At 39.9% G+C, this 18,673-nt stretch overlaps 4 protein-coding genes across 5 annotated transcripts; 3 read left to right on the forward strand and 1 right to left on the reverse strand.

The window, feature by feature from the left end:
- Positions 1–8: 8 nt before the first annotated feature.
- strap (serine/threonine kinase receptor associated protein) lies at positions 9–4,588 on the forward strand. Its single transcript, XM_088988532.1, has 9 exons — positions 9–406; positions 1,193–1,328; positions 1,414–1,495; positions 1,581–1,653; positions 1,806–1,905; positions 2,249–2,386; positions 2,458–2,594; positions 2,907–3,056; positions 3,901–4,588. The coding sequence occupies exons 1-9, from the start codon at positions 295–297 to the stop codon at positions 3,960–3,962; spliced, it is 990 nt and encodes a 329-aa protein (XP_088844658.1). The 5' UTR covers positions 9–294; the 3' UTR covers positions 3,963–4,588.
- A 123-nt stretch (positions 4,589–4,711) lies between these two features.
- On the forward strand, positions 4,712–8,105 carry spx (spexin hormone). 2 transcript variants are annotated; one of them, XM_088988534.1, is made up of 6 exons: positions 4,712–5,808; positions 6,188–6,268; positions 6,419–6,476; positions 6,591–6,653; positions 7,514–7,603; positions 7,974–8,105. In XM_088988534.1, the coding sequence occupies exons 1-6, from the start codon at positions 5,803–5,805 to the stop codon at positions 8,036–8,038; spliced, it is 363 nt and encodes a 120-aa protein (XP_088844660.1). In that variant the 5' UTR covers positions 4,712–5,802; the 3' UTR covers positions 8,039–8,105. The 2 variants fall into 2 exon arrangements, with proteins under 2 accessions (XP_088844660.1, XP_088844659.1); XM_088988533.1 differs by having other exon boundaries at positions 6,419–6,653.
- Positions 7,615–16,552, reverse strand: gys2 (glycogen synthase 2). The gene is made up of 17 exons (XM_088988531.1): positions 16,250–16,552; positions 15,285–15,466; positions 14,093–14,284; positions 13,833–14,018; positions 13,279–13,423; positions 13,041–13,158; positions 12,508–12,628; positions 12,307–12,413; positions 12,167–12,226; positions 12,015–12,093; positions 10,610–10,723; positions 10,397–10,523; positions 9,874–9,969; positions 9,636–9,799; positions 9,484–9,564; positions 8,731–8,986; positions 7,615–8,082 (listed from the first exon to the last, which is right to left on the reverse strand). Exons 1-16 carry the CDS (start codon positions 16,371–16,373, stop codon positions 8,768–8,770), a joined length of 2,115 nt encoding a protein of 704 aa, XP_088844657.1. The 5' UTR covers positions 16,374–16,552; the 3' UTR covers positions 7,615–8,082; positions 8,731–8,767.
- Positions 16,553–17,639: 1,087 nt separating this feature from the next.
- kiss2 (kisspeptin 2) lies at positions 17,640–18,340 on the forward strand. Its single transcript, XM_088988535.1, has 2 exons — positions 17,640–17,751; positions 17,832–18,340. Exons 1-2 carry the CDS (start codon positions 17,640–17,642, stop codon positions 18,083–18,085), a joined length of 366 nt encoding a protein of 121 aa, XP_088844661.1. The 3' UTR covers positions 18,086–18,340.
- Positions 18,341–18,673: the final 333 nt, after the last annotated feature.

An 18,673-nucleotide genomic window follows, 5' to 3' on the forward strand; every position in this document is an offset into this window, starting at 1 on the left:
GTATTGCACGTTGCTAGTTAGTTGCTATGTTGTAGCTATTAGCGCGATCGTCATTCCTTCGCTGGGAAGGAGACCCGCAGTCCAATTTAGGCAAAAAAACGCTGTGATTTTCCCTCCTATTTGTGTAATTTAACCAGTCAGCAACTGACAACTCTAAAATAACAAATCTCGCTTTACAAACTTTGAGGGTGTTTCCCCTTCCTCTGTTAGCTTCGCTAGCTGGCGAGCACCTCAAGTGCCACCCGGTTCTCGCCCCCCCCTCCTTCGTCTGTGCGACCCGTCAGCTGGAGGACGATGGCGATGAGACAGACCCCGCTGACCTGTTCTGGTCACACTCGCCCTGTAGTGGATTTGGCCTTCAGTGGAATCACTCCTTATGGGTACTTTCTCATTAGTGCCTGCAAAGGTGAGACCAAAATAGTGGACAGTGCAATGTCCATTTCCTGTTTAACGTAATAGTGAATTTTATATTCCTCTTTTTGGGTTCCAGGAAGTCACACATTTTCATTTTCCCTCTAATTTACCTAGGGAATTCCAAACTGTACTCTGTACAAGCCTGATCTTGCACACAGTCAGGCCTGTTAGGAGTTTTTATACAATATAATACACATTGATTTGTATAGCGCTTTAACAACTGCTGAAGCTGTACCGAAGCGCTTGACATGGACAACTATCAATATCTATTGTATTGTATCCAGTGACGGGCGTGCATGTCAATCCTAGTGCTACGTCTGAATCAATCCACAGCTATAAGTGGGGTGTGATTTACTACACCTCCACTAGATGGTGCTATTGGCCAGGAAATAACTAATGACTTGAAGAAACTTAAGAAATACTGTCATTAAACTGTTAGAATGTTTACTATGAATGTGTGGATTCATGATAATCTCATAGAATTGTAATAGTAATTAGCTATTTTTGCTAGCTTCGGAGCTGTATGCTGGTTTTAACAGTATATCTGCAACCAAATCAATTTCTTCTCCCCCTTCAATCATTTTGGGTTGACAAAACTGCTATTAAATCAACACAACAGTATATTTGTTTATGCAGGTCACTATGGATACAGTGTGCTAGCTCTGGCCAGTATGGCTTCCTGGCTAATGCCACTGTAGACTATTGTTTACCTTTGTATGCAGCAATGCGATGCATAAATAAATCCCCCTGGTCATATTTTCTATTCTTTTCTGTTCAGATGGCAAACCCATGTTGCGCCAGGGAGACACAGGAGACTGGATAGGTACGTTTCTGGGTCACAAAGGTGCTGTCTGGGGAGCCACCCTGAACACAGACGCCACCAAGGCAGCCACAGCCGCGGCTGATTTCACAGCGTAAGTGGATAAATGCTACAAAATAATTCCGATAAATCACAGCAGTATGCCAAATGTCTAGTTATGCACTTATTATACTTTCCAGAAAAGTGTGGGATGCAGTCAGTGGTGACGAAGTCCTCACATTGGCACACAAACATATCGTAAAAACGGTCACTTTTACTCAGGTGAGTCTGGAAGCTTTAATTATTTAAAGTCCATTTATTTACAGTCAAAATTTATGTATCTATGTTAAACATGTTCTCAATTCAGGACAGTAACTGTTTATTGACTGGAGGAAATGATAAACTCCTACGCATCTATGATCTCAGCAGTCCTGATGCAGGTGAGTCAATCACATATTACCAAATATGTTTTTTCCTCTCATACTGTGGCAACGAAGGGTCTCCAGATCTTTCTTGACTTACTTTTATTGCATCTATGGGTTTCAATTTCCCATCTAAAATGTATTTATGGGTAAATATTGTTTTTCTTCAGCACCAGTGGAGATTGCCGGACATACCTCACCTATCAAGAAGGCCTTGTGGTGTAATGACGACAAACAGATTCTCTCAGCAGCAGAGGATAAAACCATACGGTCGGTGAAATGGCGTCTCCTGAATGAGCAGAGAATACAATTAGAATTATACATGCTAATATTCCGAATATTTACACATTTGATATTATTGTATTGCCGTGAAGCACACTGCAGAGTGCGGAAAATCCGACTGGACCCTCCGCATCCTGCCCACCACCTTTTCCAGCGACTCCCCTCAGGGCAGGCGCTACCGATCCACGCGCAGTAAATCCAGCAAACATTTAAACAGCTTCTTCCCCTTAGCCGTTAGCATACTTGGCCAATAAAAAACGATTCTGATCATTTATTCGACTCAAATGTCAATTAGCTGCTGTATTTTTGACAGTTTTTTTAATGTGTCCAGATTGTGGGACAGGACCTCCATGGAGGTGGTAAAGACGCTGACATTCGACACATCCGTGAGCAGCATGGAGTACCTGGTTGACGGCGAGGTCCTCGTGATCACATATGGGAAGACGATTGCTTTCTACAATGCTCTCAGGTATGTCGCACCTTAAAAAAATCAAATCAAAAATTACAAACATGGACCTAAATTGCAATGGTATTATTCAGCCTTGACTTGATCAAGTCTGTGGATGCCCCGGCGACCATCAACTCGGCATCGCTCCACCCGGAAAAGGACTTTTTTGTCGCAGGCGGGGAGGACTTCAAGCTTTATAAATATGACTATAGCACCAAGGAAGAACTGGGTAAGACATTTTACTGTTTGGTAATTAATTACGTTTAAATCAGTACAACCACTAAAGCACACGAAATACTTCTTTTTTTTTTCATTGCTAAATATTTGCTTTTGGCTAATTTTTCTCAACTTGTGGCCTTGCCCCCTCGCCCTTACTGTATCACATGACTTAGTTTGACTTTGTGTAACTATGACGCAATTTTCATGGGATTTGGAGCCCCCTTGTGGAAAAAAATTACAGACTGCTTGTAAATATGTATCAAATGATAACTACCTGATGATGCTGACCGGACTGGACTGGTCGTGTTCCTCTCATCCGCAGAATCCTATAAAGGTCACTTTGGTCCCGTTCACTGCGTCCGCTTCAGTCCGGATGGCGAGCTTTACGCCAGCGGCTCTGAGGACGGCACGCTTCGTCTGTGGCAAACAGCAGTGGGGAAAACCTACGGCTTGTGGAAATGCGTTCTTCCTGGTAAACCAGCTGCTATGAATTCAAGCCTTTTTTCTGCTTAGATTAATCAATGCAGGTTTTACAAATATGCTATTTTTTTATCAAACCTGGTAAAAGTGCAGATTTTTAGACTATAGGTAGGTAGACTAAAGCAGGTTAAAAAGCGCCAATGTGGCGGCCATGTTCGGAGGGTCGACTTTACCATCAAAAGTAGTAGAAGTAAACAAAAGGGGGATAGTCTTCAAATGTTAATATTGAATTTCTATCGGCTTTGTTTGGGTTTTCTACAACATAGTAGTTCATTCAATGGTGATTAACTCATTCACTGCCAAATGATGTGCAAAAATGTGTCCATTCCAGTTTTCGTCATTTTCACTCCAATTGCAAGACCCACTGAATATTGAATTTTCGACTGACACAAATATTCAAATTCAGCGTAAGAAACCTTCGATTCTCTTCTTTCATCAGAAAAAAAGATTTAATTCCTAAGGTATATGGGTCTGGAGTTATCTGAGCTTGAAATCGGGCCATATGTACAAAATACAATTCATATTGATTCATATAGTGCTTTAACAACAGCTGAAACTGGAACAAAGCGCTGACATGGACAAAAGGCAAATGCAGCCCCCTTGTGGAAAAGAAAAAAAAAAAAACATTGCCAGAGGTCTGACCAGCGCTTTATCGGCACACAAGCATGAAACAAAACCCGAACATATTTGGTAATGGCGATGTACGTCATATTTTCAATTCCCGAATAAATTAGTCAATGGCAGTGAATGAGTTAATTGGCAGATTATTTTAAAGCGAATTACAAAAAGCATTATTCAAGTCAATCACCATTGTCCTGTTTTATGCCACTCTTCAGAGGAGCTCGCGGCTGAGAACACGGAGCAGATTTACAACCAACCTCCTGAAATTAAAGCCTGAAGAGAGAAAGAGAGAGAGAGAGAAGCGTGCTGCTGATTGCGGAAGGGTAAAAACAAGACCCAAGGGAAGACGCAGCTGACGCGGTGGTCCCGGTTTGAGTTCTATCAGGCCCCAGCAAGGACAAGAATCCCCCCCACCCCCCAAGAGCATCTCCATCCATCAGAAACTGATGTTGAAAATGTGGCCGACTTGTCTGTCATGCAAAACACATACAGATACATACAAATACACACGTTTATGCAGACATCAAGACAACAAGGACGACAGAGACATGCAGTAGAGCTAAACGTGTCATTAGCTGCCTGCTTTGTCTCTGATCATCCCGGTTGGTATGTCGTCGGTTTACACGTGGACGTTTGCTAAGTTCAATTTCGGTTCTATTTCATCATTTAATGAGCTGCTGTTTTCAGTTCGATCGCAAATATAGGGAACCTGTTGTGCCACGCGAGAGCTTTTGTTTAATCGCTTTTCAAGGATTCGCCGCCGGTATGCTCGTAAAGAGACAAAGTTTGACGTGTCAAAGAATGTTTTGTGACAAAGAGAAAAAGAGGAAGAAATGTCAGCGTTTGACTTTTTTTGTTTTGTTTCTCATTAAGCGGTGGTTGAATAAAAGAAATGTGTTGCTGTTTTATGTCAATGTAACGCATACTAAGACAGGCAGTGCTTTGTGGTTATTGCGTAAGAAAAAAATAAAATAAAGCGAGACATTTTGATCAAATCGGACATTTTATTTAAAAAAAAAACCTTAACTCATTCGGTGCCCTTCCCAAATTTATTCGGGAATTGAAAACTTGGAGCGAAATTCTCAAATTTGTTTGGGTTTTGGGGTGCTGATAAAGCGCTGGTCAGACCTCTGGCAGTTTTTTTCCCTTCCACGAGGGGGCAGCATTTGCTTTTTGTCCATGTTAGCACTTTGTTACAGTTTTAGCTATACTTAAAGGGCTATATAAATCTATGTATTGTATTTTGCACAGTTGCCCCCATTTCAACTTAATATAACTCCAGATCCATATAATTTAGGATTTAACTATTTTTTTTCTGATGAGAAAGAAAGTCTAAGATTTCTTAGACTGCATTGAATGTTTATGTAGTCCTAAAACTCAATATTCTATGGGTCCTGCAATTTCAGTGAAAATGACAAAAACCCCGGCACTGGAGTGGACACATTTTTGCACATGTGGTGAGTGAATGAGTTTTAAAAAATGATTTTGATTTGATGAACCAGACTCGATTTGTTATATTTTAAATTTGTGTCATAAATATTATACCCCCAGATATAATTTTGGTTTGATGCTGCTAAAATATCTGGTTGCATTTCCTAAACTTGGATAATTTGGCCTTTGGAGCGCTTTTACACTATTGGCATCAACACTTCACATGATCCGATCCAACAGTGTAAACCTTAAAATCCAAATCCTATTTATGATTGAAAATATGATATTCTAGTTCCTAAAATCCATTACTCATTCTGAACAGGAGTCAAACACCAACCCAAAATATTATCACTGAAGCTATCGATAGCGGTAGCAGCAGGCTGCAACATTTTCTAGTGGGCTATCACTCTGGAAGATTGCATACTAGAAGTGCAGACGGCAGCATTTTTAATTCAGAAATATTTACAGTGTACTCCATCCACCCAATGAACACATTTGAATCGATCGCTGGGCTCCATTCATTGACAACCGCCAACCCTGTTCGTCAAATTGGCGTGACCTATCACTGCTGGTGTGAAGGAGGAGGGAGGTGAGGGGAGACTTTCCCATCTTGAGGATATAAATATGAGGAGGAGAAAGTGATTCAGGATCCTTCTGGAAGCTGAACCTGTGCGCTATCTTTCACCATGAATGTAAGTTGCCTAAGATTGACTACAATTATGATTTTGAAGATATAATTTGTGGGAAAAAAATATTTAGATTATTATAATAATCATACAATTCATTTGTAAGCACCTTTCAAAACTCTCAAAGTCACTTTACAGTCACTGGATCAGTTTTCTGTGGGTAATACTTAGTATTTTTACTACTAATACTGAGTATTTTTTTCAGGTGTTTCCGGATTGCAGTTTTCCATGGTTATCGTTTTGACTTGTAACTTCATCGCTAAAATTACACGTGATGCAGAAAACTGTTTCATGCTATATAGGAGAAATGGAATTTTAAATGGTCATGCTGTAATATGAATATACTCGAGTATTAAAATGGATTACATTTCTCTAACCCCCGCAGGGTTTGAAGATTATCACTTTTACTTATATTCTGACTCTCTTACTGGCTGCGTTTGTCACTCAAACCTGGAGTGCACCAAAGGTTAGATTTTTTTTCTTTCTTAATACTCCCGAAAATATAAACGAGAATAAATCCAGATTTTTATTTTATCATTTGAGAAACAAAAATATATATATTGGATGTATATATATTTAATTTATATGTAAATTGATGTTTTTTTCTGACTTTAAGGGCTCTTTCCAAAGAAGAAATTGGACACCGCAAGCTATGCTGTACCTCAAAGGCGCTCGTACGTATTTTGCAGCTCAACTCGTGCTTTCGTTTATTATAAATGTTTTTATCTTGCTAGTTTCACGTGACTCACTGTTTTTTGTTTTTTGTTTATTCTGCATAATTTTCTCAGAAGGACGCAGGTTCATCTCAGAGGACCGAAAAGAGGGTGATGTGTATGACACTTTACATTTAGGTAGGACAACCTTACATTGCTATAAAAGTCAAAACGGAATTCTGTGATTATTTAGTCAGGTAATCAGTCAATAGATTTAGATTCGGGAAGGATAGTCAATAAAAGCGAAAATAAAAAACTAAATAAACAGCAGTTGTCCACTTATAATGACATTAAAAAAAAAAGAAGTCGTAATTATGGTTTGTTAAAGGTAACGGGAAATGTAATCCAATCGAAACAATCAGCGACAATGACGTATTTTTAACTCATTTGCTGCCATTCCCGAATGTATTCGGGAATTGAAAATATGACGTGGAGCGCCATTGCCAAATTTGTTCAGGTTTTGTTTTTTTCTAGCAGTGCGGGTGCACTTAAAGCACTGGTCAGACGTCTAGCAATGTTTTTTCCCTTCAACAAGGGGGCAGAATTTACCTTTTTTACAGTCGCCCCCATTTCAAGCTCAGATAACTCCAGACCCATATAATTTAGGATTTGTTACACCTTAAACTGTTATTAAAGCGCTATATAAATCAATATGTATGGTATTGTATTTTGTACAGCCGCCCCCATTTCAAGCTCAGATAACTCCAGACCCACATAATTTAGGAATTAACATTTTTTTTTTCTGATGAAACAAGATAGTGTAACATTTTTACGCTGCATTGAATGTTTATGTAGTCCAAAAAATAAATATTCTGTGCATCATAAAATTTGAGTGAAAATGACAAAAACCCTGGCACATTTTTGCACATTGTCTGGCAGTGAATGAGTTAAGGACTCTCACAACTTCCAGTAAACTACATTGCGCTCAATAGTAAAAAAAAAATATAAGTAAATGAGCTGTAATAAATGTGTACTTGTACCTTTTTGTTTCCGAACAGAGACGCGTAGTCAGAACACAGAGAAGCTGGGTGGTGTGGACCAGGCTGCTACTATTTTGCTCAACTTTTTGCAGCAGGCTAGGGATGGAGGTGAGCACCACCTGGAATATTGCTTGGTCTATATTATCTACTCAAGGTACAATTATTGTTTTATATATATATATATTTTGTGATGTACGGGCACCCAGTGATGATTGTTCGAAAAATTATATTCTTGCAGTCACTGGTTTGAATAGCGGGCGCAAGGGTTCCATCCTTTTATTATATTGACACTTTTTGAGTACAGTTTCATTGATCATTGTGGGGTTTTCTTTCCGCGACTTAACTTTTAGCCTCCGTGTTTTTATATACATATAAAGTAACATGAAGATCAGAGCCACTAAAAGAATCCAGACAACTTATACGAATCAATGCAACGTTCCACCTGAAATGTGACTGTCTCGATGTCTTTTTCTGGTAGCTGATGATAACCTCGAAGAAGTGTACTTCCAGGAGATGCCAGTGTGGAAAAGGGATTACTTCTGAAAGTGCTCCCCTTTCCTTGGTTTGACGGATGTCGTCGTCCGTTTCTGCGTGGGGTGGAAAAAAAGGGATGTTTTTGGACATTGTATCGGCCACTTAGAAAAGTGTATATTTGAAATGTGATGTTTTAATAAAGTGAGAGAGGCGTGATGTTGACTGAAGTTGCATTTGTGGGTCGTTCAATGCGTCGCTGTTAACGCGTAATATCCCAACTGATGCTATTAAAATTTTAGCTTGTCTACAGGTTGCATGATGAGAAATATTTAAATATAAGTGAAACAAAACAGAATTGTATCACATCGAGTTCCAACGTCTCTCTTCAGTGTTTACTGTATTTTTCCCTCGGGTTAAAAATATGTATGTTTGTATATATAAATCTATATGTATGTACTGTAGTTTGTACAGCCACCCCCATTTCAAGCTCAAATAACTCCAACCCATATGTAGTAACTTGGGAATTAACTATTTTTATTCCTGATGAAAGAAGAGTGTCTACCGTTTCTTATGCTGAATTGAATGTTTATGTAGTCCTAAAACTCAATATTCTGTGGGTCCTGAAATTTGAGTGAAAATGACAAAAACCCTGGCGCTGGAGTGGACACATTTTTCCACATGGCCTGGCAGTGAATAAGTTAAGAAATGTTTTACTGAGTCGCTTTAAGTGATCCATGAGAGCAAATAAAGTATAACCTTACCATCTTTAGGAATCCTGGAAATCAGTAAAAAAAAATCTCAGTTTCCTGATTCTCCCGCTCCTTCCTTTTTGTCTTCTGGCGCCATACCCAGGAAGAAGGGAGCCTTTATGTTCATTCGATCCTTTTCGGCCTCTTCGTCTTCATCGTAGGGTTCATCGTCGTCGTCCTCCACGTCGCTGTGGTGTGGTGTGGAGTGGACCGACGCAGACGGAGAGGGGGGTACAGAGTAAGGCCGGGGATAGCGGAAACCCTCCATCTTTGGACAGAGAAGATGAATAAAGACGATGAATCAAAAAGTGTGTCAAATAATACAAAAAAAGGTTGCAAGAATGCACCAAAAAAAAAAATACAAATCAATTACATCTTTTAAAAATTGTAACAATGTAAATAAAGCGTACAGTTGCAGTTGTACAGCACATATTGTATCGTGACGCAATATAACAATCGACACTCCAAAGCTTGTCAATCACCCAAATGCTAAGCTGCCAATTAAATGTGAAATGTGGATGAGAGTCTGAGAATAGATGAGCACCTCAAAAAATTCAACGGAAGGTAAAAATAAAGCATTTTTTATCTGGAATGTACCAGCATTACTTGACTTCTTTAGTTTACTTTGTTGACAAAAGACACACAGCTCGACTATGTGAAGCAGCATCACATTAGGGTGACATCTCATTAAAAATCGATTGGTAAATGACAGATTTTTTTGTCAATACCCTAAACCCATTATGAATTTGGAGCTTTGTATCTGACCTTCAACGGCACCATTGGGTCCACTTTAAACTTGTCGGGGAAAGCTCTGCTCAGCGCAAGGAGGCGTGCGTGAATGTAGAACTGTCAATGAAAAGTCCATAATGTGAAATAGCGGCGAGGTTTATCATAAAAAAATGATGAACACACTTTACCCGTCCCAGGTATCTCCAGTCCAACAGGTCAGACAACCTCTCCGCTCTGTTGCGCTGGATGATGCGTTGGCGGCGTGACTGCTGACAAAAACTGAACATGAACTGAGTCAGCTGGTTGCAGGATTCATCGGCGGAACGGAATCGCCGGTCCACTATGTAAATACCTGAGAAAAGAGTGAAGGGGGGGAAACCAAAATTGGATCACGATGCTATTTTAAACATGCGTTTGTGTACGTACCATAGGCGGCGGGGTCGGATACATGTTCCTCCATGAAGCACCCAAAACCAGAAAGATTTGTCGTCACACTGGGAATGCCCATTACTGTGCATTCACCTGCGGAATGGAAAACAAATATCAATCTACAAGATGGCCTCCAACTACAACTCCAGCAATCCCTCGTTTATCGCTGTTAATGCGAACCGGGACCACCCGCGATAGACGAAAAACAGCGATATCGCGAACCCTACATGTATTGGTAAATTTACACATGTATGAGGACAAAAAAAATATTTATCAGGCCAAATTTAGTGGAACACGGCACATGAGATGCATTAAGAAGTACATTAAATGTTTGTAGTACAGTACAAAACTCTAAACTCTGTTGTTTTACAGTACCGCACTATCATGACTTTCGCAGCCATTTGCAGCCTTTTTTTTAGGTGAGAAAAAAATATGCGATGCATCAAGGGCTGCGATAATTGAATCGCAACGTAGCAAAGGATTACTGTATTGAATACGTACAGTATTGGAGTGAGTCTACCTGGTGTGTATCCCCAAGGCTCGTAGTAGGAGGGAAAGACGCCAAGGTTACAGCCACGGACAAAGTCATCATAGTCCAACGGCAGCAGAGGACTTGTAGAGGACAGGAATTCAGGATGGAAGATCACCTGGGGAGGTGAAACGGATTGTTGGCACTTTAGAAAAATAGTAAAAGTAAGTTAGTAAAATTCTCACAGTGAGGCGATGGATATACCTTAACGCGATCGTTCCTGGAATTAAAGAGGCCGATCCGTCGGATGTTGGCGAGGATGGGATCGGTTGAGTCATCGAGCATGTTGTGGGTTGTCACCGGAGGGAGGCTGTGTCTCTGTTAAAAAAAGCCCCACGCGAGGATTATCCAGTTTAGACATGTAAAAGCCATGTTGGATTTTAAATACTTTTTGTCCCATCACCTGACCAACAACAGCATGAAATCATTTGCAAAGTTAAACCGAATTTTGTAATTATTGATCAATAGAAATTATATGAGATTTGGCGAGTCACCCAGCAAAATGCACCGTTAAATACGAAATGAAATACAGACGCTCCCCTACTTACGAACATAGGTACATATGAACATTTTTGCGGGTATGTCAAAAAATGTTCGGACAGAGATGCTGTAAGTTAGATTTTGTGTCGCGGACCTTTTTCCGAGTAGTCCTTCTTTCCGACGTGAGCTCATCCAGCATCCACCCCGCATCCGGCTTCCTTTGCCCAGTTTGTCGCCGTGGCCAAGCGTATATTTTATGAAATGTTTAATTTTCCGGAACAAACCAATACAGGTTACTTATACAAGCCTTAAGCATACTTATAGAAACCTTAAATATACTTACACAAGCCTTAAACATACATTCCATACAATATAGCACTGAAGCAACTTACGAATTCAACTTACAAACAAATTCACCTGACAAACAAATCCACCTGACAAACGAATTCACCTTACAAACAAATTCACCTTACAAACAAATTCACCTTACAAACGATCGTTCGGAATGTATCTTGTTTGTAAGTTGGGGAGCGTCTGTAATACAGTGTAGAATTGTAGCTGACATTTAAAGCTCCAATGCTTTCCCAGTACTGCAACCTAGACTGCAGCGTGACGTATTCCTGATAGTCAATGGTTGTGAAACTTTGTGAAATAAACATGGGAGATATTGCAAAGTGGTGGTGAGGGGTGGGGTGATAAAAACTAGGGGGGGGGGGGAAGCGGATGAAAAACGACCAATCACAACAATTCATTCTCAAGTTAGCGATAAGGACGTTCAGTCCATCATGCCGGTTGGACATTTGTAGTGAGTCCCATTTGCACTCAATTTCAAAAGCTGGGAAATATTGACATTAACATAAATTTAATTCATTGAGAAAGAGCTTTGAATCGGATTTAGATTTGAACTCTTGTGTTGTGACGTAGATCACATTGACACAACCAGTCGATGAAACCACAGATGGTAATTGAGTCTCGGTTAAATTATTGCGCTGACTTTTCATTCATGGTTTACCACACATGAGGATCGACGTCATACTTCTTTCAATAATTCAGTAACGGTGGACGCCATCACTCTCATTGATAGCTTGTTGGGAAATGTGGATCCATTCAGAAAAAAAAAACTACGTACCTGAGTGGCGTAGATGGCTCGCTTCATTATAGTGAAGTCATCCCGGTCCAGAATGGAGTTCATATCGGGGATCTTGCCTCTGATTACAACATTTAAGATGACCAAAAAATAAGGCTCATTATATGACAAAAAAAAAGTTTTAAAGGACTTACATTAACAGTGCATCATACAGCCTTTTGCCGAACTTCTCTTTCACAGTGTGGGCAGTATCCCTGCCGAGTAGAAACCATAATTAAGTGAAAAAATGATCATAATCGCATTGAACATGAACTTAAACCACCGGGCGGCATACCAGAGTTGTTTGCGTACAGCTTGCCCTTTTAGGGATTCCACATTGAAGTTGTTAGTTTTCGCCGGCATGATAAAGAAAACCACTACCGTCACATCATTTCTGTGGACCTGTGAAGTAAAAAATTAATAATAAATAATGATTTACGCACGGTGGGGACTGCGCTGAACTAGAAAATGTGGTCCTTGGGGATTGAAGACTTACTCGAAGTAGGTAGTTGAGCCTGGATAGCGACTCGAGGAAAAGATCAGCTCCCTTGTTGGAGAACTCGTAGCGGCCGGCGATGAAGAAGAATAGCGTTTTATCGAGGTTGAAGTCCAGGTGTCTGTTCAAAATGAAGGAATTGGTTTTGCAATTCCCAATTTTCAATAAAGCGCTGGTCAGATCACTTGCAATGTTTTTCGCTTCCACGAGGGGGCATAATTTGCCTTTTGTCCATGTTAGTGCTTTGTTACAGCTTCAGCTGTAGTTAAAGCGCTATATAAATCAATATGTATGTATTGTATTTTGTACATTTCAAGCTCAAATAACTCCAGACCCATATCACTTAGGAATTAACTTTTTTTTCTGATGAAAGAAGACAGTCTAAAATTTCTGATGCTGAATTGAATTTTTATGAAGTCCTAAAACTCAAGATTCTGTGGCTCCTGGAATTCGAATGAAAATGACAAAAACCCTGGCACTGGATCGGACATATTTTTTCCACAATTTCTGGCAGTGAATGAGTTAAGACTCACCCGTAAAAGTGTCCTCGGACAAATTCCTGGATGCGAGCCTTGTTGATGGAGTGTAAGTTCTGGAACTCATGCATGGCTGAGAACTTTTTGACATTCAGCCCATTTGGAGTCACCAGATCTGTGGAGACGCATAAGCCAAGAAAAACACAATGACGCCATCTTGTCTATCATTGTCTATTGATATCGCCCAACCACCCCAAGAAAATAATAATCTAGAACTAAAAAAAAAAAAATCTACCTGGCTTTCTATGTAGCATATGATTAGCCTCCACAGCAGTGATCTGCGAGACCGTCGTGAAGACATGAGAACAATGGACAGCGGCTCTCTCCAAGCAGTAGCGATGGTAGATCTGACGCTCGCCAGCTTCCTTGTCGATGTTGAACTGCACAAACGCAAAGAGGGCAAAATTAATGAAAATTAAAAAGTAGTCAAAGTCAAATCATGATCGCAATCTGCCTATCAGTTGATAATGTGCACCAAATGATTCCATCCATAAAAATGATGAACAGAATATGGATTTGCCAAGTTGAGGTCGAACAGTATACGTTTGTTGTCAATCATCCACTCAGGCAGCGAGTGACCTTTAAGCTCCAACGTTGACCTTTATAACGGGGCCCAATTACAAAACCCCTTTTCAGATCCATTTCAACATCTTTAAATAATACTCAGAGTGCTTGTAAAGGTCTACGGACTGTGGTCAGTTTCCATGAAAAAAAAACACCGCAATTGACGGTATTCCGTTTTCAAGCGCAGTTAGGGTGATGTGTTATTATTTGACACAAAAAAATCACCTTATCTAAGTTGTTGTAGAAGTCAACATTCCCCGCGCAGAGATATCGTCCCAGCAGAGTTGCGTGAGTAGTGAAAACGGTTGCCATGGGGATCTTCCGAGAGCGACAAAGAATAAGCCCGGGACCAGCTTGCCACTCGTGAAAATGAGCGATGACGTTGGGCTTGTCTCCAAGCAGGTCTGTTAACTGGATACAAAAGTGGATCATTATTTTTTTTTTTTAATGATTGCGAAATTTTATTAGGGGTTTTTATGATGGACCTCTTTGAAGAACCAAGCAATCACAGAGCCCAGGATGAGCGAGTCATTTGCTTCGCGGTCTTGGTAGGGCAGGCCAATGTTACAGGTCTCCCATAGGTCCCCCTTCCAGCGATCCAGGTTCCAAGCGGCTGTTCCGATGTCAAAAAGGATCACGTAAGGACTGCCTTCGATTAGCCAGCGGCCGAAATAAACCTAAAATAAAGAGCAGTGGGGGAAGAAAAGTCATTTAGTGTAATATTTCTGAGCTTTGACAATGGAGGTCAGCAAAAATAGATGATCTTAGGTCAAACTAATGAATTTATTCAGGAATTGAAAAGTGTGACGTGGAGCGCCATTTCCGAATTTGCTCTGGTTTTGTTTTTTTGTTGCACGGGATGCCGATAAAGCGCTAGTCAGACCTCTGGAAGCATTGGCCTTCGGTCCATGTGACAGCTTCAGCTGTTGTTAGCGCGCTATATAACTCAATAAGTATGTATTTGTATTGTATTTTGGACAGTTGCCCCTATTTCAAGCTCAGATAACTCAAGACCCATATAACTTGGGAATTAACTATTTTTTTCTGATGAAAGAAGAGAGTGTCCAAGGTTTCTTACGCTGGATTGAATGTCTATGTAGTGTAGCTGCCATTCCCGAATTTATTTGTAGTTGAAAAGGTTTTGTTTTTCCATTCTTCGATGAAGCGCTGGTCAGAACTCTGGCCATGTTTTCCCTTCCACAAGAGGGGCAGAATTTGCTTTGTTGCCATGTTAGCGCTTTGTTACAGCTTCAGCTGTTAAAGCGATATATAAATCAATATTTATTATATTGTATTTTGTACAGTCGGCCCTATTTCAAGCTCAGATAACTCCAGACCTATATAATTTAAGAATTAACTCTTTTTTCTGATGAAAGAAGAGTGTGTCTAAGGTTTCTAACGCTGTATTGAATGTTTATGTAGTCCTAAAACTCAATAGTCTGTGGGTCCTGCAATTGGAGTGAAAATGACAAAAACCCTGGCACTGGAGTGGAGAGATGCATTTTTGCACATCGCCTGGCAGTGAATTAGTTAAGATGAATGAAATGTTAGGCTTCCTCCTCGCATCTGGCCATACGGGAGTTGAGTCGCGGTGTGCCGTGATGTGCAATTGCCATCTAGTGGTTACGTGTAACAATGGCTGAAGTAATATTCTGGGGAAAAATAACGCGTACAAACCTGGCAACCGTTATGGATCAAAGCATCCATGGCCTTCTTGATTGCAGGAAAAGGTGGTTCGCAGGCTTCCACCTGAGTCTTGAAGTTAGGTTCAAAATAGGGCCCCAACATGAAGTAGTTCTCCCCCCATTCGTCCACGGTGATCTTGGCCTTGGTTTGAATCACTGTGTAAATTCCTCCAACTGTAACAAACACAAACGAATATCAATTAGTACTCTTAACCATTTATTAAAAAAAAAAATCCTAATACTTTATGGCATTTTTTATTTTATATTATTCACAGCCTTGCACAGACAAAACTACCCTATTTGAGATGATAACTTTGCTGCTGTGAAATGTAAATTTCTCCACTGCGAGACTAATAAAGGCAAATCCAATCCAATCCAATCCAATCCAATATAAATTGTAGACTTCACAGACTGTCATTCATCTGCGGTGGTCTTGCGTTTTCTAACATACGCGGCAGATTTCAGACCATTTTAAAACACACTGAAGTGTTTTTGTTTTTCTAACACACAACAGAAAAAAAAAACTGTTATGAAAGACCATTAATGCTTCGTGTGCGTACAATGACGTAGAAATGACGTCTCAGAGGACAGCATGAAACACCCCCAATGGCCTCCGAAATGGACGATGTGATCGGTTCGGATTAAATGACATTTTGTTTTACTTTGAAAGTGAGAAGGTACTACAGTCGTCATAATGCAGCTTTTAGAAATGTATGACATTATAATAGTAAAGCCGCCTATAGAAATATCTGGTACCGAGCTTAATGTGTAACTTCTCAAAGGCATTGAACTGTCTCTACTTTCTCCGGCTTTCAATATTTACTCGTGCGTAGAGTGCAGTCACACGTGTTTTGGAGGAACACACACACAAAACTCTCAACGTAATGGCCCCCAATTGAGGTTGAAATCAAATAATTGAAATGATATAATATTCCTAAGAACAAAAAACTATTGGACCTTTATTGGTGACTTCCCAGGCGACCTCGAAGAGCAGCAGGTCCTCCACGGGCAAATCATCCTCCTCCCACGCTGGCAAAACGCCACTTAAAGATGTCATCGACAAAGATCGTGACAGAGGCATCGTCCCTGTAAACAAATAAATTGCAACAAAAAAATGAAAATGTCCAAGAAAGTTGCAGAAAGCTGATTTTTCTCAACGGGGGATTCGGTATTGGACCGTCAGGAGAGAGTAAGAAAGATCGATATGGTGTGACGGGGTAAAGAACTCGCACTCTACTTTCTGCCGCTAACCTTTAACCCACGTAAACACAAATGCGGACGAACCGCGGGTGAACCAAAATGGGTTTTGTGGCGTCATGTGTAAAGCGGATTGGGAAATGATGTCAGATTTGATGTATTTGGATTGGAGTGTCTTGCAGTGGAGAAATTTACATTTCACAGCAGCAAAGTTATGCAAGGAAGAGGAAAGGAAAGAAAGAAGTAGAAAAACAAAATACATGAGTTGCTGTAATGGCAGCCAATCTCGCGGCGCCATCTTGAAGACAAAAGACCCCCCAAAAATTTGAATCACTGAATGACTTGCCACTCAAAAAAATGATCTGGATTTTAAGCAGAATGCGTAATTTTAACCAAAATTTTGGTTCATTATTTTCATCCACTAGATTGGATTGAAGACTGGATTTTTAGAGATAATGCAGGAAGGAGAAGGAGAAACTAATTTTGCAATAATAATAATAATAATAATAATAATAATAATAATAATAAATAAAAACACATGCAAACAAAATCTGTATTTTTAGGGCTAAAGCTAATTAAATTGCAACAATATGACAATGTAAAATATTGATATTACCTGGCACAACTAAACAAGGAAGTGTATTGCATTAAATGCTAATAAAGCTAACACTGATCAAAATAAAAGTTGTTTCATATTAATAATAATAATACATTTGATTTACCTTTCAAAACTCTCAATGTCACTTTACAGTCGCAGGATAAGTATTATGTGTTCCAATAAGAATAAATATGGAATTTCATTGTATTTTACCCAGTTCTGGGCATAGATCAATTTAGAAACTCAGCAATGACATCTCTTTTATACTTGGTGAAATAGATGAACCCAAACTACAAACTGAGATGTCAACATTTTCTGAGAAAAACAAATGAATGATGCATTTCTGCTGTGCGGCGATTTACGGAAAATGCGGGTGAACGTGATTGGCTGCGAGCTATCCGGGGGCGCAAGGTCATCTATTCGAGTGGGATATAAAACAAGTCGCAATGGATGGCCCAGTGATCATATCATTGGAGTAGCAAAATATTAGCCGTATACTTTTGCAGCTTTTGGGAGACAAAAGAGGAAAACCGAGGGTATTCTTCTCACAAGATGAGGTTTGCGGTTGTAGTTATGATCTGCGGGTTGATTTTCGGGGAAGATGCTGGGTGTCTCGGAGCATCTTTGTCGGGATTTCTACCTGATATGGAATCACAAGAAACGGGTAACAACTAACGATCCATATGTAGTTTTTTTATCGATTACCTTACAAGTGTGATCTTGATACCCCTCCTTTTCCATTAGATTCCATCCGTTCCAGAAGAAGCACCGCGGAAGACTTTTTGGAAGATCCCAACCTTTGTTTCTCCCTGAGCGAAAACGACACCCAGCAGCAGCTCCTGTGCAACGATCGCAGAAATAAATTCAACGTCAACCCGTTCGGCCTTCGCTTTGGCAAGCGCTACAACAATGCGGCCATTTACAGAAGAGCTCTTCAGAGAGCCAGAACAAGCAGATTTTCAACACTTTTTCCGCCACAACTGGAGGTGCTGACCTGAAGCTGATATGGACTTGTGTGTGCCATTTTGGACTACAAATAAAGTGTCATGGGAAAAGTAAAAAAGAAATCACATTGCTTAATATCAGTAGTTATTGGACACTCTAGTCAGAGCAATGCACGTTTATTAAAAAGCTTTACAGTGCTGTACTTTGTTGTAACTAAAATTGACACAAGATGGCAGTAAAACACCATTCACTGTTATATCCCCGTTTTTTTTCCTTTTAACTGTACTATAGTTTTGCTATTCAAAATGGATTAGACACTGCAAACAGATAAAATCGAGTGTTATTTTATTTTATACGATAATGCATGTTATTATATACAGACTTCGATGTTCTTGTTTGTTTTGCTGAGGCATATGGTGTATGTTTGTTTTTGTTTTCAATTTCCATTTACAAATTAGAATTACGGTTCAATGGAATTATTACATTTTAGATTTATGACGTTATTTATTTTTCGGGGGCACTTAAAAAAATGTTATCGCCTTTTCGGTTATTTAAAATGAGTTAGTTCCGGTTTCACAGAATAAAAGATAAACATCTCAACTTTAGAGTAAAATGACAGTTAGTAAACTCACTTGTTTCTT

The sequence above is a fragment of the Hippocampus bargibanti genome, linkage group LG22, assembly GCF_051943395.1.
Source record: "Hippocampus bargibanti isolate YZ-2025 linkage group LG22, ASM5194339v1, whole genome shotgun sequence".
Taxonomy (NCBI): Eukaryota; Metazoa; Chordata; class Actinopteri; order Syngnathiformes; family Syngnathidae; genus Hippocampus; species Hippocampus bargibanti.